This window comes from Zerene cesonia, chromosome 29, assembly GCF_012273895.1.
Source record: "Zerene cesonia ecotype Mississippi chromosome 29, Zerene_cesonia_1.1, whole genome shotgun sequence".
Classification (NCBI taxonomy): domain Eukaryota; kingdom Metazoa; phylum Arthropoda; class Insecta; order Lepidoptera; family Pieridae; genus Zerene; species Zerene cesonia.
In genome coordinates this window covers 3,704,506-3,729,977 of record NC_052130.1, presented here as the reverse complement: position 1 = coordinate 3,729,977, position 25,472 = coordinate 3,704,506, and the positions used below count along the sequence as shown (strand labels likewise).

The window sequence follows — 25,472 nt, the reverse complement described above, 5'->3', positions numbered from 1 at the left end:
TTTTATTTATTTCTTATGTTTTCCATCTGTTAAGATAGTAAAAGATTTAAAACGATAATGTTGATTAATAAATATTAAGAAAATCTATAGTAACGCAGTACCAATAAGACTCTGTCATCTCACCTTGCACTATTTTAGGAGCAGAAAAGTACGCAACGGGAATTGCCTGAACTGGTGAATCATTTGAAGAGAAAGACTGTATGTATCTCAAAAGATCAGTATCGGATTATCATCTTGGATTTATATCAAAATACGCATCGTGGATTGCCTAGCCAGTGGTATATCAATCTTAATATATATAAAATACGTGTCACGTTGTTTGTCGGCGATGGACTCCTAAACTACTCAACCGAATTTAATCAAATTTGCACACCATGTGCAGTTTGATCCAACTTAAAAGATAGGATAGCTTATTTTTTCATTTACGATAAATGACTATCCGAGCGGAGTCGGGGCGTGCAGCTAATATAAAATACTAAACACCCGTTCATAATGTACATAAATCAATTATGGACTAAGAGAATTATAGAAACAAGTAACTTCTAGTATAGAATAAGCCGAAATTAAAAACAAACTATCAATGAAAACGTTCGACGTTTTTTATTAGGCGGGGAAATTTAGCGTAGATAGATGTCGGAACGGCGGAAACGCTACGCAATCTAGTTCGTGAAGAAAACACCCACGTGTTACGATCCAAATTATAATACCGATATTTACTCATGCATCTCTCTTCAACAATCTAGCCAAGAAGCACAATTAACAATAACGAATTTTCTTTTCTTTTTATTTACATTTACAATTTATTATTACGGTATTTACAGCACTGCGCAAGTGAATACGCGCACTGAAACTCAAGCAAATCGTAAAGAAACTTATGATTTTTTTTTTCTAATTATTATATCTTTTAGAGTAACAGATTGAGTTAATTCAAACTAAATAAATCTATACTTAAACTTATAAAAAAGCTGAAGAGTCTGTTTGTTTGAACACGCTCATCTCAGGATCTACGGTATCTTTTTCTAATATTCTTACACCACATCCAAATACATGTCCGTGATTCCTGAGTGCTATGGGCTTTATGTGTTCCTCGAGCGAAGAAGGAACGGCCAGCTAGTATATGCACAATTCAACCCGAAACTTCCAGCTGATAAGCTCATTGTTTCCGTATGATTCACTTACATATTAGCGTAAGCGATCACCACGTTACGTACCAACAAAAGCTATCGATATGAAAAGAAACTCAAGAAAAGAATGTTATCTTTTGGCGATTCGTTATTTAACCTCATTAGAAAGGTATGCACATATTTCAAGGCATATTTTTAAATGTACCTTGTTTATAATATTTTCTTGGTGCTGAAAGAAAGTAATTTGGGTAAACCAAGATGACGGTCATTCGAGACACTGATTAAATAAAGCAACGCAATTCGCTTAAAATATAAATATTACATAATAAGAAATATATAAGAGTATATTATGGTATTGAGTTGTCTTAGCACAAAACGCATCAAAATATGAATATACGTATTTTGTGCTAATAACACTTGCATATCAATCAACAGACATTGACAAGCAACATACATAAATCAGTTCGAAGAAATACATATTTTCTTGACTATAAGTATAAAAACAGCTGGCAATACAACCCATGGAAGCACTAGCAACTGTTTTAGAAATGCCCTAGGTCAGCCTTTCCAATGTTAATCATTTAACAGTCGATAACTGTTAAACTTGCTTACAATAATTCTATTAAATAAACTTAACACCCATCACACTAACGACTCAGCCAATTGAGTGCAAATTAAACTCGACATAGACATTATTATTTCATAGCATTTTGTTTTCCGTTGAGTGTATTTAACCATTATTTCTTAATGAGACAAAACTCATCATTGCAAAAAAGGTAAGGATTCCTTATATGGAATAATACACAATACAAATGGAATTCGTGGTTGAACACGACACGAAAAATTACTTCGTAATAGCAGTGCTGACTTGATGGCATGGTGGAATGATCGCGTCATAATTTTTATATAATATGCCTAGGTCCAGCTTGCTGATCAATAGTAAACTAGGATGTAAACCAGTCCATAAGTTTCGCGATAAATATTAACTAACAAACATGCGTTGTCATTTAATATAATGTTAGAAGGTTAGTTAAATTCAATTCCATTCATAATAAATATTATGTATAAGGTAGTGCAAATAAAGCAGATACACTATTTTCTTTACAATAAAAACAGACTAGCGCCCCGGCTCTCCCCATGGTACAAATATAGCATACTAGCTGCGCCACGCGGTTTCACCCGCGTAAGTCCTTATCCCGTAGGAATATGGAGATAAAAGTTGCCTATATGTTATTCCAGTTGTCCAGCTGTCTACGTACCAAATTTCATTGCAATCGGTTCATTAGTTTTTGCGTGAAAGAGAAACAAACGCACACACATCTTTACAAACTTTCGCATTTATAATATTAGTAGGATGCCACTCGGTAAATATAGAGCTTTGTAATAGTACAATATTTTTATAAATCAGTCCAGTAGTTCTGTGTGAATACATTACAAACATAGATACAAAAAGCCAAATTTTTCCACATTGTTATATTAGTTATATAGATATAGATAATATGAAACTGATGTCGAATTGCTACTTCGTCGTTCATGATGTACCATGAAAACGAATTCACAACGGTTCCTCGCGGAACGGACTTTTAGAACATTCTCTATTCATCGAAACCGCTCCATTGTCTCTCAAATGCACAAACACTCAGCGAAACCCCTTCGAACTGCATCAAGTAATCGTCACTTTATTACCATCAATTGAAATCACGTTCGGCTCCCGACCTCGACATTGCGAAGCGGGGCATGCCGCGTGTATCTAATCGTCTTGTTCAAATGTATCAGACGTTTCTCGAAATGCAGTAAGTATCTAGAATGATGTCTCCATTATATTGCAGGTCATTGTTTGTGAAATTTTTGTTGGTTTTTATTTTTATTTGAAGGGCTATTTATAACATTTATGCTGACACAACCTACAATGTTGTACCATAAAATAAGCAACCGGCGATATAAATTTCATCGTCTATGCCTATAAATAACTTCGTGAGTTAAAATAATAAGTTAACGACGAGGGAGCACATTGTAAGAAAACATATTGAGAAATAATATCTATATCTATACGAAATATAAACATTATCGTAAACTATCTCAGAGAGGTCGTTATCGTTGTAGACTCTATCCTCTATCTAAGTATTGACTTTAATCTTACTTTGATCGATAAAATGTGACGCCTCAGTGCTCCTTGGCATTGACTAACCACCACCGTAATCTGCTAAAGTCCAGAATACATAAAAGATCAAGAAATCTTCTAGACGTAATTTTGGTCCAATTAAAAGTTTACATTATTGTGGCATTTAAGCGTGCGTTTCTCAGACGGTTTACCATCCGTCAGCCATTTCGAATTTCGCCTCATGATCGATTTTTTTCTATTCTTTATATTCATTAACTCACATGAGATGCGTCCTCTGCGAAATGCCACCCTCAATGTCACTTATGAATGAACTATTTGTTAAATAAGATCTAATCCATGAGCATTCCAGTTCCATTATCCTGCGCCTACAATTAGATAGATAAAGGAACATCTTCATAGGCGCACTATATATAGGTAGGTTCACTTAAATAATTAAAAATGTAACTAAAGCAGGTACTGTAATGCGCTCGAAGAGGGCATTGAATAAAGACGTAAGAATACCAAATTGCATTGGTTACTTGGATCTATTATAATTTGTCTTTTACATAAAATTATTATTACAAGACAATTTGCAGTAGGGACTTACGCATAGATTTAACGGATGTAAATGTAACGACTACTTGCAAGGAAAACGGGTTTTGACATTATAAATAGAGATATTTTATTAATAATTATAATTTTATGATAATGAGTACGAAATTGATAAAGTCACGTTCTAAAAATCTATTTAGATATGTTGAAACAAAAGTTTGAACCAAACATAGGTATATATATTTGATTTTTTTTAATCTGTTAGAATTATTGGAAAGAGGAGCAAACGTATCTATGTATACACATGGTTTACATATATATCTATTTTATGTATATACTATAAGTACATACATTTCAAACTGTTATCTTAGTAAACAATCACATTAATATGTACACAAAACACAAAAAGCGGTTGATATAAAAAAATACATTTAAAATGTTATCAAGTAAAGATAAAAGCATGAAAACGGCCTGATAAAATATAATGCCAAGAACAATACAGTCGTAAAAGTCCTTAATTGTCACTTGCCATTTGCTCAACCGCATGTAAGTAGGATTTATAAGGTGCTTCGACATAAATTGAAATTGCCTCACACAAGGACGACCATCCTTCAAGACTGCAAGGTGTTCAACTTCGTCTTATATGCTGAAAATAATGAGTAAAACCAGTGTGGACACCTATATTTGTATAAGGCAGGGGCAGACTTTAAAGATGAATCTTTAGTGTCGTCCATTTAACCATTTTGAAAGGCTAATTTTATGATGCTGGACCATATTTTCGTTAAATTTACGCTGTTTTAAAATAATTCATTCGTACTTCAATATGCAAGTAACGATCAAACGACAATTTCAAACACGCGTCCTTAAGACATGTAACTGTCTAGGTAGATTGAATTATCAGGATATTTGTGATAAGACAAATACAGAAACAAAGACACCTTATATGCAAGCGAATATTAAACAATTGTGATACGGCTTAAGCCTGTAGAAACTAGTTAAATAGATGTTTTCGTTGAAGGCTATTGACACGCCGAGTGTGAAGCGAAACTCTCAATTGTTGAAACATCAACCTTCTGTCCTACAACTACAAAGCACGAAGGTCTCGAACTATCGCTGGAAATACAGATAACCTGTGTTGCTGAGGGCGTGATTGCAATAACTAATTCATAAACAATAACAATATCAGTAATTAAATACTGATTAATGACAAATGTTAATTCAATTAGCGAGTAGGTTTTTCTGCTCTAACCATTCGTATTATTATAATGAAAATATATGTATTTATTTATGCTTAATTATTGAGTAATAATACCTACGTTTTCTTTGATATCACAGTATGAATAACACTTCTGCGTTGAAGAATTGAAGACAATTTTCTTATATTAACCGTAACTGTTTCGGATAATTTTATAGCGTAACTAATAATCAAGGACATGATTTTAACAATTTTAAATCACATCTTTTGTATTGTGCATTACCAACTACAACAATAAATATTAAGAAGTTGAGAACTCCAGAACAAAAAATCCGAGTCCCGTGTCCCCCTTATGGGGTACGGGACAGAAGCATCATTGATAGATAATACATCTGTTGCACTGATCAATTTCTGTGATACTCGGCCTGTTGTGTCCGACCAGACCAAGCCATTTTTTTTTTGTTAGTCATAGAAATAGAACCCATAATAATCTTAACCTCCGCATCAAACAGCCGATCATAAGCGCGTATACAAATAAGGAAAAATGTAAGATTTGCATGCTAGTGCGAATAACAGTAATGTAAATTTATTCGTTGATTTTGTTTAGTGTGTCGCAAACCAGCTTCGAATTTGCATCAGAGCCAAACGGTGTGCTAATGAATATTTATATTTTACTCTCATTCACGGAGGACGATCGTGGAGAACATATATTTAATTTATGCTCGTTCAATGCTCATTATATTGTTGTCGATTATTTTTTACGACACTACTAATTTTCGAGTATGAAAAATCAAGTGGTTACAACCACTACAACTTTTTTCCTTTGCGTTTTTTCTTAATTATGTATTCTATTAATTCGAATATTTCTAGATCAATTCAAGAAACCAACATTCATTAATAAAATTATCTAAATATTTATCTTTCAGGTTATTATTACACAGAGTTAGGGTTGTTGATGGAAGGTGATTTTAAAAATAACCACAAAAAAAAGTTATCCACTCCCAATTATAACATGAATCATTTCCTCAATGTTCCCCAGAACAACATGATTTCATTATTTAAAATAACATAAGTCACGAATTAGACGATCACACACACACACAGCAATGCTTAAAAAACAAAACCGTATAATATACTTGCCTTAATCCAACAAACCTCTACATCATTCTTGTATGAGACCAGGGTCATACAAACAACAGGTTAATTCGCACGGATTTAGCAAACTGGCCGAGTTTCACCGCATATTGGGAAAGCGGCGAAAAAAGTGAAAGTATCGTAAAGTGTAGGACGTTAATCGGCGTCAACGAGCGACGGTTTGAAGGCAATCAGTACGAACTTACTTGTTTCGGAAATCCGATGACATAATCTATAAATAACTATAGATTATGTCTCTAACACCATCATAACCTCTTTTTACGCTAAATCTTAAAAATACAAAAGCTGAGTCTTGTCACTATGTAGTATTGAAAAAGTCTCAGTCTCAGTCTTTCAGCGGACTGCACTGATTTTAAAAATTCGTTCACCATGGATCTCCTAGGACTTCGTGCTATGTAAGCTATACATGTAAAATCATTAACACTTCTAAAGTTACTAAAATATTTACAATATATGATAGTTTCCTTGTCTTCTGTCCATCAACAATCAGTCCTTGCCCCACTAATTGGAGTCAACAAAACATGTTGCAACAAACAATTGTTTCATTTTAACCTATTATTTAATACCTATTGAATTTAATCATAACTAAATGTATGTGCAACAATCCTCAGGTACTTATATTGGAAAGACGAAGAGTGAATAAGAAATAACTGATTTAAATTGATAATGAAAGCTTTAGACTATACCATAACATCATGCTAAAAGTGATAGAAGCCAACCATAAATAAAATGTTGCAAATATAAGAGAACATTTCCCTCAAGAGCAAATGAATGCATGGTTAGCCCATGTAAATAAAATATTATCATACTTTATCTTTTGTTGTGGTTACATTTTTATAAAATGAGATGGTAGATATAGACATGGTTTTCAATTTGATATTGTTAACTAACTTTGCGCTGCATCTTCACCTGCATACTCAAAGATACATAGTTCCAGGCTTTAACTTGCATAATTCCCATACTATATTTCTGGGAAAATTTCATCCATCATTCTTCAGGAAACGGTCACTGTACAAAATTTCATCTCAATCTCTGTAGTGAAGTTTAGAAACTTCATTCAAATCCCTTAGGTGTGAAGAAAAGATAGACAGTTACTTTTTAATAATATAAAATAGGGATGTATATTAGTAACCTAAAATTAATTTTATCAATGCACTGATAAATAAATCACTAACATGGAAATTATTAAGGTTATTTTTGACCATGATAAGTGTTCAAATAAGTAATTTTACTGATAATATTATCAGCATGTGACAAATAAATTGAAATATCAAATATTATAATGAAGCGACTGATTAAATGTAAACATCTAAAAAGATTTCTATGATTTCTTAAGCCATTCTTATTTTGGCCTTGAAACTTGGTCAAAGGCTATTAATTAACTAACGACAATAGCTTTATGATTCTAATTAGCCTAGTTAATAACGCATAAACATTATATACTACTTTAAAATAGTTACAAATGATAGAGTAAAATTTATTAAATTTCGAATTTGTGACATCAAATTTTAAAATAAATAGCAGTATTAATATATACTAGGCCATATTCTATGACCACACATCATGCAAGGAAAGTAAGTCATGCAATTAAAATGAGTTACAACAAATACTGAGTTAATTATATTATATCGCTCTGGAAGTCCGCCCTGACTTCACCCATGGTACATAAATCTATGGTACTCAGGGGTGACTCATCATAGGTACTTATTCAAATGTGAGATAATTTTTCTAATTTTGTCTATTATTTCCCGATGGTAACAATATATTACAAGTAAATTTAAAAGCATTTCATAATATCTTGGTAAACCATTCATATGAATAATAACAATTTCATTGTTCCACAACATTACACCTAGCATTATTTTTATAGCATGTATAAAAATTTAAATCTAAACTATCCAAAAGAGGTTATATGTGATCATTCCACAATGTTTTCGCAAATGGACCTCAAACCCCTATTTTGTGTGACAAAATAGAATGGGTAATTTAGTCAAGTCCATCCCAGCTCCTAATGCAGCATTTGAAGGGGTTTTAGAAGCTTTGAGGGACCATGGAGAATGTAAGTGCAAATGCAAATTTCAAAAATTTTCATTTTCTTGTGTTTGATTTTTACGCAAGTAGGATACATTTAGAAATTAAAGACTTTTAAACTGATTTTAAACACAATTTATTCATTACATAATTAACCCGAGGTTTCGAACACTTTAAAGTGTCGGGTTAATAATATAATGAATATATCGCGTTTAAAATCAGTTTAAAAGTCTTTAATTTCTAAATCTTTATTTTATTCCAATAGTCTCTAGAGACTACTATACTTAATAGAATATAATTCATGTTAAATAAAAATATACTGGAAGTAATATTCAATAAACACAGCTACAAATTAAAATTAGATCAAGTACTTAAAAATGTGTAATATAAATGTTTGTACATTTAAGATGTGGATATATAACAGAAACAAACTTTTACCTCTATGATGACTCAACTAGGCCATTATGAGCCTTTGTTGATTGTGATTCAATATTCAAATAAAATTTATTACTAATGGTATTTTCCAGTATTTATAAGACTTACAGCAATATATGGTAAGTTTGTAAAAAGTTTAACTTTCACATGACCAATATTTACACACACTGCACCTTAATCAACATGGTAAACAAATTAATTTTGCAATAATTAATATCCAAACAACATAAGCTGCATATCAAAATGTCAAATGTCAGAACTGAAATAATATTGATGTTATTTAACAACCATAATGTTGCATGATGTTGTCCTTTCCAACAAAGGAGATTAAAAACAATTCATATATTGTATCCATAACTTTCAATAATCGTATTCAAACACTACTAACACGAAGTTATGTCGTGACGTAATTTGAAACAATACTTATCGTAAAGTAAAACAACTATTGTAGCGAATACAGGAGGAAATAGGTGTAGCCTCGATGTGCAATCAGTAGGTAGAGCTGGTGGAAGGAAATTTAGAAACATTCAACGCGTCAGTAATAACAAAGAACAACACGTAACACAATAGTAATAACCTTGCATTGCACACCCTAACAACAATTTTATCACAACTCATATTTGAATAGTGAGGGTGAAACGCAAAAAATATGGACAAAATAGAAATTGCAACAGAGTTGTTTTGACGTACCTTTGGTTTGTAGAACCATTTTCTGAGAGACTCCATCGGACCAGTTTTATATAGCAGCCTCATAAGAACAGATCACAAAACGATCACACACACATTATAAATTTGTACAGCACCAAAATTCACCACGCAGTTGAAAACAATATGAATTTTGCTAATATTTACGTCAAAAAACACAAAAGGCGGACATGTTTCACCAAACGCGTTCACATTTGAGAGTGATGAGTGAAGAAATCGAATGAGTATATTTCCATAACATGTGACGTCACGTTGAATGATTTAGTAAATTGTGTCAACTTCATTAGTGGCACGAAATACTCATTCACAATCGGATATTTTTACTGTAAGAGTTATAACAATAGAATGTTAAAATTAATTTTAGTTTCATAACAATGGAATAAGAAGTATATAAACGACAGGTTCAACAAAATTGGGATAATGAAGGGATACTGATAATCATCAAGTTTAGTTCTGACATGGAAATTAACTAGTGAGCATTCGAACGTAAGCACTAGATGGCGCTCAAAACTAAAAATTTTACTGAAGTGAATTTTGAAATAAAAAGGAAATAAATTAAGAAAATAAATTACGTATTATAATTTATCATAGACAACAATATTATAATTTATTAGTAGTGAGTAGGTATGTATACTTTTATATAGTTTCACTTTTTTTCTTACCAATTATTATGTATTTATTTTCAAAAAACGTTCTATAAATATACCAGTAGGTGCAAAAAATAGCTTGGGATCTATATTCAAAAAATAAATTAAACTTTTAACAACTCACAAAAAATACGGAAACGAAATCGAAAACTCTTATTTTGACAGTTGTATTCGTTATGATTTTGTTACAAAAGAAAAAGCGATTCAAGATAACGAGGTAGGTTTCATATTTCGTTTCTCAATAAATTCACTTATTTGTAAAATACACCAAGATAAACCTCAAACTACGTGTTTTACACACACAATCCACAACTCTGTTTAGGACTTAAAGAAATTCAATTCCTTCTAGTAATTATATTCCCTTCCCTCTATTATTATGAGATCGAGAAACAAAATGCTTAATTAAAAAGCGTTAATTGATTGGAAAATAGATTACAAAGAATGCTCGGATAATACCATGCAATCAGTTATTTTGTCACCTGCCAGCTGCTGACAAAATTGATTTGTTAATTTCGCTAATTGTAGTACCTAAATGAAACCGTCTAAGGAAATCTTCTAAAAATTAATCCCCTAATTTTTTTTTTTTTCATTTTAATTACAATTTAGCTCACCTGTTCAATTATGCACATTAAATACAAATATAAAGCTTCCGCTTAAATCATTATATCTAAGCATTAAACCACATCAAAATAAGTTACGTAATTGTAAACAACTAAGCGGCAGCGTTTTTATACTAGGCACCTATGATAAAATTATTAATTACTAACTCGTCCCGCCTCTGCCCGGATATCAAGAATCCTGTTTTATCTCAAGGGAGCATTAAATAGGGATAAAATCATATCACCCAAGTCAGCTCATTCTCTGTCTGTGTACCAAATTTCTTTAAAATCCGTTCAGTAATTTCAGCGTAATTGACGGACAAACATCCAAACAAACAAACTTTCACATTTATAATATTGGTATGATTAGTGTCATAAGTGTGATTAGAGAATATTGTCACATTATATCTCTTCAAACAATTCTAGTCATGGTATACCCAACAGCTAGCACCCGTGGGCCCTTCACTGCGGCTAGACGGAACACAGTGGGGTTTTAGTCGGTAGGAATCCGATATAACCCACGACTTCTTCCGCGGGTGGGTATCTATGCAAATTTCCCCACTAAACAAAAAGGCTCACAATAAGGCTAAAAAATTGATCGAAGCTACATTACTCTGCTTCGCGTGTGGTAGTTTTCTAATGAGGGATACAATAGACTTTGAACTTTACTGCTATGACATAAAGTACAATTTTTAATTAATGTTTGTACTACGTAGCTTTTAATGCACAAGCGGTTCGTGGTATCATACCAGCATATACCACAGATAACATAATACTATACTAGTCCTATTTTTTATGTCATAGCGGGCAACTGAGCTGGTGGTTCGGCTGATGGTAAACGATCACCACAGCCCATGAACATTCGCAGGGGCTCAGACCTCTGAGATTGCGCTGCTCGCTTTTAAAGGATAAGGGATAAGGAAAGAAGGAATGGACTGGGAACGGCGAGGAGAAAGAAATAGGCCTCTGGTATATAGTATTGCAGTATAGTATGTGCCTATAATATCTAATTATGAAGTGAAGAAATTATTTTTTAAGTTTAACAAATGATTCTTGAAACGGTTCGAATTAATACGAAAGTAACCGCCGCCAGACAGATAAAGTACCTATTAAATTAATACTGTTTTAGTTTTTCTTCAATTTTAGACATTTATGAACCCTTACCTCTTGGTTGCCTTTATAGTTTAGAATTATAATTAACTAGCGGTTCGCCCCGGCTTTGCCCGTGATACTTGTCAGGGCTATTTTTTAATACAGCTACAATATCAATACAGAAATATTCTATACTAACTGCGCCCCGCGGTTTCACCCGCGTAAGTTTGTATATCGATATAAAAAGTTGCCTATATGTTATTCCAGTTGTCCAAATCAATCGGTTCAGTAGTTATTGCGTGAAAGAGCATCAAACACACACACATCCTTACAAACTTTTGCATTTATAATATTAGTAGGATAGGATAAGATACGATGGATGACTAAACCATAATTTTCCAAACACATTCGATACTCTATACACTGACACGATTTCTATGAACTCGTAATTATAATTTACAGCCGATAATAATCTATTGAGATGTGAATTAATAAATATATAATTAATAACTTACAACTTTCAATAGAACCAGTATTTATATAGCGACTGGAAGTAATTATTCATAGTCTATAGAGCACCTATAGTATTATATTATCTATGTTTATGCCTAGTATACTATTATGTTACCTGTGGCTTAGACGAATAATACAAAGCTGGAGACTTTTTTTGTTTTCTTTTTAACGCGCTAATCTGAGAAGATTAAAAAAAATATTTCACTGTTCTAAGTAGAGGTATGTACGTGATACCTGAGTGCCTATAAGTAGGCTATATATGTACCATGGGAGAAGCGGGGGCAAACTGCTAGTTCGATATAAAATTATATGTACCATATCCAGTATTTAAATATCCACGTTATTCCACAGTATTCAATATAATTACATAATGGTTATTAATAATGTGATTAAAATTATAGGGCAAAACAAATTTCATCTTGATTGTATAGACTATTGACCGTTATTTCCATACATCGTAAACAAAGTTGTTTGTCCGTTTGCATGTGCGTCAATCACGTAAAACAAATGGGCTGATTTTGACTATTGTTATTGTCAACATATAAGCTTCGTACGAGATAAAATAGGGATGAAGTGTCTTTTAAAATGGCAATAAAATAGGTCTAAATAAAAAAAATGTCTAAATAGCTTTAATAAACTAAATAGTTGACGAGATATACGCCTATAAAGTTGTTAATATGTAATGCTGCGAAAATCCACCAAGAGCAGTAAATGTTTCATGGGTCTGCTAGTTTGTAACACATAATCGGTCAAGTGTGAGTAGGACCCGCAATACTACCGAAAGTAAAATGTACTAAACTTAAAAAATAAATAGGTCACTGATCCAATTTATGGCCGTGCCAACCATTGCTTAACCTCGTTGTAGACAATAGATAAAATATTCAGAATTGACAAAAGAAAAAAAACTCGGATGATTCTTCTGCCTATAGCGGCAAAAGATAAGGTCACGTTTCGTGAGATAAGGTGTATCTCACGACACGTCGGTGACAGAGGAATGGACAAACAGACACACGGACATCTAAGTTCACGTTTCACCTTATCGATACGGAACTCTTTTAATGTACGCAAGATCCTATGAGCACCTACACTAGTTTCTGTAAACATAAATATCTTTTATCAAATTTGCAAACGAAATTATCCACTATTTTTACTACGTTAGAGGTTAGAATAACTTTCGTTGTTGGGAATTTAGTACGTTTTAAATATAACATGTTAATTGCAGTCACATTTGAGAAAGGCTTCATTACTTCATTAGTTTCGTTATAAAACATATGAAAGTTCAAAGTATTACTAAAACGCAACGGAAATAGAACCGGGTAATAATTGGCTTATGTAACTAGCGGTCCGCCCCGGCTTCGCCCGTTGTACATATAGCCTTTAGCCTTCCTCAATAAAAGGGCTATGTAACACAGAAAGAATTTTTCAAATCGCACCAGTAATTCCTGAGATAAGTGCGTTCAAACAAACAAACAAACTCTTCAACCTTAGATATTAGAATTTATTAGAATCCTTCTAATATTATAAATGCAAAAGTTTATAAGGATGTGTGTGTGTGTGTTTGTTGCTCTTTCACGCAAAAACCGTCTACCGAACCAATTGCAAATTTCATTGCAATTGGTTCGGTAGACGGTTTACGTAGACAGCTGGACAACTGGAATAACATACAGGCAACTTTTTGTCCCGTTATTCCTACGGGATACGGACTTACGCGGGTGAAACCGCGGGGCGCAGCTAATAGATTAAGAAATTTTGATTTTTTAAACATTCAATATTTAATTTTAAACTTTGCCATATCACCCGCAGCGTAAAGATAACGATACGATACGATACGACTTCTAATCAAATATTAGTTATATTCTCACAATTTTTTTACATAATCAGTAAATTTATGAATTTTCATACTTGATCGAGATAAACTTATTATTGTTCTATTAAACGGTACCAGTGGAACTTAGAGACTGTTTGATCTTGATGCGAGAGGAGCTGTGTTCTATATAGACCGCGTTTCGTAATATACTTGATTCAAAATTAAATCTTAAATTATAAAATCTATACAAAAGCATCGATGTTTTATATTTGATTTTACATACAGTTGGTACATAGCTTATCAATAGATATATTAGTTGAAATAAAAACAAACAAAACAGAACAATAAATCTCTTTCTCGAATCTTCTTTGTTATTTGTTCACTCACTTTGATTCAAATATTATTTTTTAGTTTACTTTTGTTTGTATCTATCTAATCTAACGATCTAATTTAATTGTTTCTTAAATAAGTACTTTTATAAATTGAAAAAGGTTTAATATGATAAATAATAATGTATATCGTATTTTCTTGTGTTTGATTTTACGCGATTACTATACATATAGAAATTAAAAACTTTTTAACGGATCTGTATCGCGATTTATTCATTATATTTTTAGCCCGACGTTTCCACACTCACACAATAAATCGCATTTAAAATCCGTTAAAAAGTTTTTTAATTTCTAAATAATGTATATATTAAAAACTTTATTAAAAATAAGTACTAAGATGATAAAGTTCATACAGCACGGGTTTATTATAATATATTTGAGAACATTGTATAACGGCCCGTTGCGTATAAAAGCTAAGGGTTGGCGACAAAAGTCGTAGTCGAGGATTAGGGGAAGGAGAAGAAAGTTCTGTGTGTTTATATATTATAAGGTAAGATATAGATTATATATAATATTAATATACAGATAATGTATTCAATTTTTTGTTTAAATATTACAAAATCCTTTTTTGAAATCAATTCCATAGAGACATGAATTAGTAAAGAAATTTGATAATGAAAAAATAAAATTAATAATTAAATTTTTACATAAAACAAATTCGTGAAAATTTTGGCTACCTTATATGAAAATAATGTTAATAGTAGATTAATAGCAATATTATATATAATATCGACTAAAAATTAAAATTATCAAAAAAATATACTTAAAAGTTGTCATTAAAAATAATATTTCGTGTACATTCATACCATTGTAATATTGAAACAGTGTCGTGTTTAGAAACAAACCTATCTAATGTGAACGCAGCCGCCTGAAAAATGGTTTATAACTAATATAGTTATATGTGTGTGTTAATTATTATGGTAAAAATATGGTCTAACTTACACAAAAAAACATACATAAAAACATAGAATCTCCTCCTTTACGTTTTCGTAAATCGGTTAAAACTAATGAATAACTTTATAATTTTGATTATTTTGAAATAAAATACATTGTTTACTTTAAATTCAAATTATAATTATCGAATTCGTACTAAATCTTTCCTAAACATGAAAAAGTGTTCGATTGCTTAATTTTTTTTAATCAATAAAATAAAAACAGGGAGCATGGTCGCGGGGTCCTTATTTTATTTTAATTATTGACAAATATAACTAAACCATTACAAAAAAAAACAAAGCTTAAACAACAGTTTTATCTTCAAAAATTTATAAATTTGTTTATGTATAACAAAGTTGCGAACAACTGCTAACATCCTACTTCCTACTAATATTATAAATGTGAAAGTTTGTAAGTCCTAATCACTCTTTTACGCAAATACTACTGAACCGATTGCAATGAAATTTGGTACGTAGACAGCTGGACAACTGAAATAACATATGGGCAACTTTTAATCCGGATATTCCTACAGCTAGTATATACATAAATATACAATTTCGTTCAACCCTCTTGACTTAAAATGGTATATACATCGATATAAAATCCCTATATCATAATGTTTAAAATAACTACAAACATAACACTACCGTCTCAATGAACACACCCAAAAGCATATTAATTCATACAAACAACAGAAAAACGTGAACTTTAAATCTAGACTGCAGAATACACAGAGTTTTAAAAGCACGTACCAAAGGTAACGTCAATACGAAATATATATCGGAACACGTAACACGAGGAAAACTCAATCCCAAACTTGGTGACCCAGCTGACAATATTATTTCAAACAACCCCAGTATACGAGCATATTGTAATAAATTATAGAATCAACGCGAATTAAACAATATATAATATGATAGATTAGTATGATAGTATTTTTTTGTGTTTGATTTTACGCGACTGAATTAAAGAATTTTTAACGGATTTTAATTTATTCATTATAATATTACATAACCCGACGTTTCGAACACTACAGCGACCGTGGTCACGGGGATTAGTATGAATCAATTAAAATAATAAATGTCCTAGTAATACTATGAACGCGAAGGTTGGTAATTACAATCAAACAATTTGGTAATTACAAATAAAAACATTCATACATTCAGGCTTGGTGTATGGATGTTTGTTACTCTTTCAAGCGAAAACAGCTTATCGTATCTGTATGAAAATTGGTACAGAGGTAGAATATACTCTGGATTAGCACATAGCCTATTTTACCCGGGTACCACGCGAATGACGCCGCGGGTTTGGCTAGTAAACAATAAAACGTGTGACTAAGATTGCATTCAAATGAATGCAATAAGGCATATTTTTATATAATAAGCGCATAAGGCAAATTTTTGTACTCAGTAAGTGTTCCGGAAGCAACAAACTTCGTGCATGCAAAATGCTACCTTCCTTAGTAATAGTAACTTTAATTACCGTTCACTTTTCACGTACACACTTCACTATGATTTTAAAAAATGTGAAATATTTAGGAGTCGATTTCAAAGTAACAGGTCTGTGAATCATAAACCCCATAATGTGCTCATCACATTAAACTAGATGAAGTCCGTCATTTGTATGCAATTAAGCGTCGCCAACCCGCACTTTGCCAGCGTGGTGGATTATGGCCTGAACCCTCACAGAAGGCCTGTGTCCCAGCAGTGGGAACATATATGGGCTGATGATGATGAAGCGTCGTAGAGAAAAAATAAAGTATATTTTTTTGAATAATAAATGAATCTAAAATTCAGTTCTAATGTGCGTCGCTATGTTTACAACTAGCATATGCAATATAAAATTATAATAACGCAGTTTTTTGGCATTAATTTCCGCGCAAAAACAAAACTTAAAGAGAATGTGTAATGTACAATTTAAGTATAACGGAGGAAATCGGGTACGTTAACTTAAAACATCTCGACCTATAAATCAAAAATCCACCAGAATTACGTTTTTTCCAGGTAATTAACTATATTCCCGAATTTTTATTTGTATCATTATCTATTTGGAAGAAGTTGTTGTTGAGTAATAAAGCCGCCATTTGCATCTTATGTCCTGTTCCTGTTAAGAAATATTTGTTAAATTAAGAATATATAATGAATTAATGAGTTATGCTCAACCCGGGTGACGCCAGGAAAAGCGTCCAGTAAGGTATATTAATGATACAGGAAATTTTCATGTATTGTTTTTTAGTTTATTTAAAAACAAATATAAGTATATCCGGGTCTAAATATTAGTTATAGTCTAACACCATCTTGAAATAGACAAGCTATTATTTTAAAATTTAAATGATTCTAGAAGCGTCTACTAATGTTCTCGATTCAATTTAATTTGCATTTCATAGAAGTGTAATTTTAACTTGTCTTAATTGTAGCCATTTATCAAACGAAGTATTTCATATTTATTCATTTGTCTTTGTCCTTAATAATTTAGCTATTATATCATATTGTTATGGATAACACTTTATTTAATTACACAAACGAAACATACGTAATATATCAGAAAAACATTGACTATTTAAATTAAATGATGCTTATTATTTTGCCGAAAAAGTATATCTAGCTTTACTTGTATAACCAAAGATTTTAAGGTGCGCTACTAAAACACTTCACATTTGTAATATTAATAAAGATAAAAAACACACCTCATACTTGTAATTCTTTTGCATCGTAATCTCAATGTTAACATTAATGATTATTTCATTAGATTATATGTTGCTTCACAATTTAATATCACAATATTTTATGTAATGTAACGCAGAATACTATAAATTACGAATTTAACGTGGGAATGTAATATTTGAGTACAACAGAGAAATTAAGCTTAAAGAATTTGCTCACTTAATTTAAATTCTAATTATTTTAAGGTTAGTATATATTTAATTTGTCTAAATATTAACATAAAACATAACACAACGAAAAACCCCACGAGAACATAATAGTAGTTATGCGCCACTAAAGTCAAACACTTATAGCTAAAGTCACAATAAATCGTGTTACTAAAGTCTCGCTAAAGTCATTCTATACTGCATTTCTAAAGTATTTAATTAATCCGACTCCACGCCTTTGCATTTCACTCGATTTGTAAAATTAAAAACGAAGCTTGTAATTATAGACCGGTGGGACAGTGGAGAACAAAATGAGGCTTTTATTGAAGCTGTTTCATTATTTGCGTTTTAACACCTGAACGGAAAATGGCGGACTATATTTAGAGCGAGGTGGTCGTTTGAAAATTCTATTACGAGATTCTGTGCTGTAATATGATTATAACTTGTGGGTTAGTTATATCTAAACTAATATTTTAAGTATGTTTGGAATGTTTTAACAGAAAAGCTACTGAAGCGATTTTATAATTTACTATTAGAATGGTGCGTCTTCATTGAGTGATAATAATTGATGAAAACAAATTCAGTATTAAAGAAAACTCTAGTCGAAAAATTTTGAGGAACGATGCATCTCCACACCTAACGCCATACTTTTACCACTTTACATTATTAATTTGTTTTTTAAATATCCTTTACCTAAAAGATTACTGATAAGCGATAAGATCTCCTATTGTGGATTTGAATGTTAAATGATGTGGTAGAATACATAACTAAATAAATGAATACCTACAGGCATATACCTAAGTAAAATGTAGATTATAAGGCCAGGATATAAAAACCTTGACCTTTGTAGGTGTTTATCACAATGATACCTACACCTACAAAGTAACATACACTTACCTGAACACATATTTATATTATATTGAAAGCTGAAACGTATAACAGAGTTGTTATCCTTCGATCAAATCGTTTACAAACAGGAGTATCATCGACACGCGAGTGTATTATATCTATTCATAGATAAGATTGTTTGTTATTTTATATTCACTTGCAGTTTCACCTACATCCTATAATGTAGTTTTTCTCATTAAATGGGCTAGGGATTCAACACGAAAATAAAATTTCCAGTTCGTACCAGAAGGTAACTACTGAGGACCTCTGAAAACTCCTCAGATATAGATCGCATTCAAACAAACAAATCTCTAGCTTTATGTTGTCTTTTATATTATTAGTATAATATTACAGTCATTAAATATCGTTATAAATTCTATGGTAGAAGTAGCTTCATATCAGACAACATAATTATTAAGTCGCAATAAAACGATGTTGCAATCAGTTTTTTATTAGTTAAAACTGTTCTACCAATTTGATTCAAAATATAATCATATTTATACCTTCTATGTATGTTAGAAATCCGTAAAGCTTGTTCGTCTAACATTCGCTATTCCCATGCAGCTCTTATGCAGTGCTCCTTTCGGTCAAATTGAATAAGTTATCTACAAGTCAGATTTGTAATGGAACAAATTAACGTCTAAACCAACATGATTTATTTTCCTCGATGCAAGCAAAGGACAGATTTTAATAAAAAGTAAATGTTTATTTTCGATATATAACAATTTTATTTCAACAGATATTGATCTTTCATTAGATATGTGTTTCACTTACTGCTGTAAACTATACTGATAAGTACGTGTGTGTATACCATACAATGATTTAAGTGTTTAACGATAATAAGACCTGAATATGATTTTTTTCACTCCACCGTAATATACCATAAGAAGTTTTGAAATCGGTCCAGTAATTACGGAGATGAGCCCGTTCAAGCAAACGAACTCTTAAGCTTTATATTATTAACACATATGTATTTGAAAACAATTAATCGATGTCTAGGTATATCACAATACCATCGTCAGTGGAATTCCAGATTTCAAAAATTATTTCACCGTATAACTTCTGAACGGATTATCCTATACATCATATAGGCTATATAGGTACCACGAGCGAAGCCGGTACTAACTACTCTATTATATTGATACTAGCTATGTTTCCAACGGTTTTGCCCGCGTGGTCAAAAGAAATTCTCATTAGGATATATTATTTCACCGTAAAACATATCATGTATATTGGCATAATGTCACTTTCTAGCCTACCAATTATTATATCATAAAATCTACTCACTTGCGATGTGAACGAAAGACCAGTATAACTATAAAAACATAAATTAACACTTTCTCATTAGCATAAGTAAATAAATAAATAAAGTAAGTTTATTTCTCAACCATATGCACACATACAAACAAAACATTGTAAATAAGTATGATAAATGTGATTGTCATTTCATTGATTGTTTTTGGAAACGTTTCAGTTTTTTTTTAATAATATGTTATTGGAACCAATAGCTGACGCGTTTTCGACGTCATTTGTTTTCTATGTAATATATAATTTGAATCATGTGTCAAATAATATATAAGCATACAAAAAAAGAATGGAATGTACTATATGTAAGCAAAGATAAAACAATAAAATTCTCTTTCGCAGCCATGACGAACATAACCCTACTGCTCATCATCATGACCCTCACCCTGGTGACATCACAGACATTCCAATACTCCCGTGGATGGACGAACGGCAAGCGAGACGGCCACAAAACTGGGCTGGACAAGATCCTGTCCCCGTGCCAAGTGCAGAAGCTGAAGTACTTGGTTATGGGGAAACCGTTTACGGAAAGAGTAAGTTTTTAGAGTGAGTGTTTGTATGGGAGTCGGGGAGTGGAGCGACCTTCGGCAGGCATTGGGCCATCCAGCGTCGGGGACGATACCACACCCTTACAGAAAACCGGCCTGAAATAGTAACATGCCACTGTGTTTCGAACGGTGAGTAGGGGAGCCGGAGACCCATATTTTCCTAACCCTTCCCAGTCCTTTCCTTTATTCCTCTCGTCAATCTTTTCTTAATCCCTTTTCAGTTTGAAGTCTGCAATCCATCTTACGCCTCCAAATGTTCATGGCCATTGCCGACGATGACATAAAAAATGCTGCAACTTCACTGAGTGACATATATGTAGGTATCACGGGTGTAGTCGGGACGAACAGCCAAATAGTAGTATAATAATACGGCCAACAGCTATCAAACGATAAGGAGTGTGTTGAAAATAGGACTTATTAAATGACCTGTACGATACTTCATTGCAGTATTACTTTAATAAGATTAATTGTGTAAAACCTTTTCCCACTTTTATTGTTGTGTTTGGTTAAATAATATTTGTATTCTTGTGACCTAGAACTAGTAAATTAAAAAAAAAAATATATGTTTTTATACCTACATATTCTTTACAGTTGCTCGTACCATGTGATGATGAAGATGATGAAATCCCCAAGAGGTACCGCAACGATCATCAGGACATTTCCGATACATTCCAATGAACGCACCGACCGAGCCAAACGTTGTTATTATTTATTTATAAGATACGCTTTCATTGATACCAAATATATAGTACAGGTATATAGGTGTATAGGAACTTTAAGACTAGCTCAATAGTATATATGTCTTTAAACTATTATCTTTCTTTATTTCCATATTTTAATAACTTACACTATCAATAAAATGTCTATTTAAAAAAAATAGATAGAAATATCATTAAAAATTCTAATAATTCAAACATAACATTACAAAAGTAAAAAGTATACTGATTTATGAAGAAAAGAGTTCATCATTTTCACAAATACGTAATCCATTCAATAACAGAAACAAATACTCTATTTTACATATTAATTGAGCCAAGTATTATAATTACGGATTTCTCACTTAATCAATGCGTAATATAAGGCTGGAATTATGCATTGATTACGTTTGCTTCATAGTTAATGTTTTTGGTGTTATTATTAAGGCCTAAACAAAACATAATTTCTGCTTACAAGATGTATTTCTACGATCTACGTTTATTAATTAATTCGACGACTGTAGTTGAAATTTCATACGCATTAATTGACGTTATTACTTTAGGAAACTCAAACGTATACTTACACAGTGTTTTTAACGACTAACTGTTTAGTTTAAAAATAATTTGCCATAAATGCTTAACTACTACAATGGGTCTACCATACAAATTTACATAAAAATGTTTGTACAAAGTATTTATTAAATGTGTTTTTTGCTGTCTGTTGAATATACTTAAAACCTTTCCTTGTTACTGTATTATAATATTATAAGATTATTACTAAACCTATTTAAATAATGTCTAACGTAATTTGTAAGAAAGTAATGTATTGCGATTAATGAATAAATATACTTATTGATACCGAAATTCGTGCTTTCCTTTTTATAATACATAGGAAATTTATTGGCAAATAACAGCTGTGAACTGTTATAAAATTGGTGAATATTTAGATATATTCTAATATTTTGATATGTTTAAAATAATTTTAAAAAACTTTTGCAGTTGATGTAGATTAATTTAAATTTTAATTTGAAAATACGATTATAAAATTGTATTGACCCTATATTTCTAGCAAAATCTAATAAAGTCTTATTATAAACGACGTAAAAAACAATACTGGCATAATTTTATTCATGACATACAGGTACCGATATGTAGGTATATATTATCTTCTTCTTCTTTCATAAGTGTTCTAAAGCTTTATATATACGTGTGTGGTATCAATATATTATATTGGCTAGGTACCTATTTCATTCAACTATCTATACTATCTACGCATCCAATCTTTTCTATTCTACATAAAAATAATTAATGAATTAGGTAAATGTATCGATTAGTTATTAACAGTTTTAATCAAACACACTAGAAAACCTTTTTTATGATAATTTCAGGGTTTTATACAAAATGCCCTGTGTGAAGTAGGAATTTACCGTAACTGTTTTATAGTTTCAGGATTGTATTATGAAATAGCATTTATTGGTGGTATTTTAATTTAATGTGGTATTATTTTCACCCAAAAATGAAAAAGTCAATCAAATTCATTTCAACGGTTACGTTCTGATAAAAGCGCCATCTGTTGAATGTGCTTGAAACTACGTTATGCCAACAATGAGTACTCTGTATTCCGATTTGGTTACATGGGCCACCTAGCTGTGGAAAGGAGTACTTATTGTCATGCTATTCAATACTAGATGTCACTTAATGTTATCAAGACAAACAAATAAATTGTGAAATCTAGTTTCAATTCCATATTTGATCTAGATAAGATATCTTAGTGCATATTTACATTCATGCTGTAACAAGATCGAATAATAAAAATTATAAATTAATGATAGTAACAGTACAATCTATTATTATTATTTAATTATTGGATATAATGAATTAAATAGATTACAATAATACTTAAAATTACGGCAGTATTAAGAGACAAAGAAAACCATCTATCGTATATATTTATATAAGAAACAAAATTATTTATTTGATGGACATGACCTGATTAAATACACTGAAGACAAAGACTCCTTAATTATAAACAAATGTGAATGATATATCTGTATTTACAGTACCTATATGTCATAATATTAACAGTGCATATTATAGTCCATAATTCTTCTCTATAGAATTAATATCTACTTAACATCATGATAATTGTGCTAAAAATGCATACGAAAAATTATTTCTATCTGGAACTCTGATATAGTCAGAGGTACAGGCCAGTATAAAAACTTATTACTCGTTATGTACCATTTACGATATGCATAAACATGCATTTATAATAAATGACCCACATGTATACGTTAACCGAGTCATTAAACGAGTGTCCAACAATTTTAGCTTTTATTGCAACGCGTCAAGGCTTAAATTAAATTGCCTGTACGCATAGAGGTATTCCTTATAATTTGTGCTTCATCTATCATCTGTAACAAGCATCATTATTGGTGTATTAAGCTTTGAGTTGTTACACAAAATTAACTTTCGAAACGCATGTCCGATTAGTGTTGTCATTAGGCATGCAATCGATATCGATAGATTGAATAATTGATTCGATAAGTTTGTGAATTTAATGCGGTTTATTCGAACAGTGTGAATTATTTATGTGCTCATGCATTTATAGTTATTTGTGTACAATCATAATGGAAGATAATGGGAATTGATCGTATTTTTTTATTTTAGTGAGTTTTATGCATGTTGATTAACAAACTTTAAATAAATTTTTGCGAGTAGGTTCGTATTTAATGAATTTTCGGCTCTGGTCACTTAACTTGATAATTTTCATTATTACAACAATTTTAATAATTTATGTATAAAAAATAGGAACATGTAATTTTTTTTTCTAAAGGTAAAAATATTATGTATTTAGATTTTTGAGAAAAAGTTTTATTCATAACAAATAAAAAATAAAACGATTAAATCATTATTTTATTCATAACTTAATAATTATTTAAATGTTACCTAACACATATTATATTCCAACTGGAACAATTTAAATAAACTTATATTTATGTTATATAATGATAAAATAAATACGCCCAAGTTAAATTACTTGTTAATAATAAAATGTCGATAGAAATTATTTTAACATCTGTAAGTTGTTTCAAAATCATTCAGTCAGCTGAAACTCGCCTCGTTTCAAGTAGACTGCTAGTGTTGCCAGCATTATTTATTAGATATCGATAAATATTTTTTATTACAATTTATTTAATCTGATATGGACATTAGTACTTTATAAAGCAAATGTAGTAAATTTAACTTTACGCTACCTAAATCGGTATTTTAAATTAAATTGAAGTAAGAGACAACCTTACTTCAAATTAAAGGAACTAAATTAAATGTAAAATATTTCAGTAGTACCCAGATGTAATATCTATATAGGCAACATTTGTTACTGCTATATTTGTAGGATACTTTATGTAAATCCGACATTACCCGCGGCCTCTTCCCCGGGGGCCGTGGTATCTATGCAAGAATTTCCCACTTAAAAAAAAGAATACTTTATGTATATGCTTTTCAAACACATTTCATTCACCATAATAATTACTAGCGGTACGCCCCGGCTTCGCCCGTTTTACATATATGGCTATATGTACCACGGGCCTTCCTCAATAAATGGGCTATCTAACACTGAAAGAATTTTTCGAATAGGACCAGTAGTTCCTGAGATTAGTGCGTTTAAACAATCAAACAAACTCTTCAACTTTATAATATTAGTATAGATTATTGTTTTTTTCATCATAATAGTAACGAAGCTACCTCATCAGGTGTTCAACGTTTTTATCATTATTTGGGAGTTGATCATCCGTGTCTACGCTCTAATCCATCGGTTCTTAACCGGTGGTCCGCGGCCCACTGGTGGGCCTCGGAGGCATTCCAAGTGGGCCGCGAAGCCATCTCT

The 25,472-nt window shown here is 31.4% G+C and overlaps 2 protein-coding genes across 2 annotated transcripts in view; one reads left to right on the top strand and one right to left on the bottom strand.

The window, feature by feature from the left end:
- LOC119838015 (lateral signaling target protein 2 homolog) overlaps nucleotides 1-9,510 on the bottom strand; it is a 43,131-nt gene extending 33,621 nt beyond the window's left edge. Inside the window, exon 1 of the mRNA XM_038363827.1 lies at nucleotides 9,284-9,510. Within this exon, the coding sequence (XP_038219755.1) occupies nucleotides 9,284-9,346 (63 nt within the window). The 5' untranslated portion in view covers nucleotides 9,347-9,510. The remainder of the gene's footprint in view (nucleotides 1-9,283) is intronic.
- A 5,270-nt stretch (nucleotides 9,511-14,780) lies between these two features.
- Nucleotides 14,781-21,726, top strand: LOC119837913 (pro-corazonin-like). The gene is made up of 3 exons (XM_038363702.1): nucleotides 14,781-14,835; nucleotides 20,683-20,873; nucleotides 21,480-21,726. The coding sequence occupies exons 2-3, from the start codon at nucleotides 20,685-20,687 to the stop codon at nucleotides 21,564-21,566; spliced, it is 276 nt and encodes a 91-aa protein (XP_038219630.1). The 5' UTR covers nucleotides 14,781-14,835; nucleotides 20,683-20,684; the 3' UTR covers nucleotides 21,567-21,726.
- The last annotated feature ends 3,746 nt before the right edge of the window (nucleotides 21,727-25,472 follow it).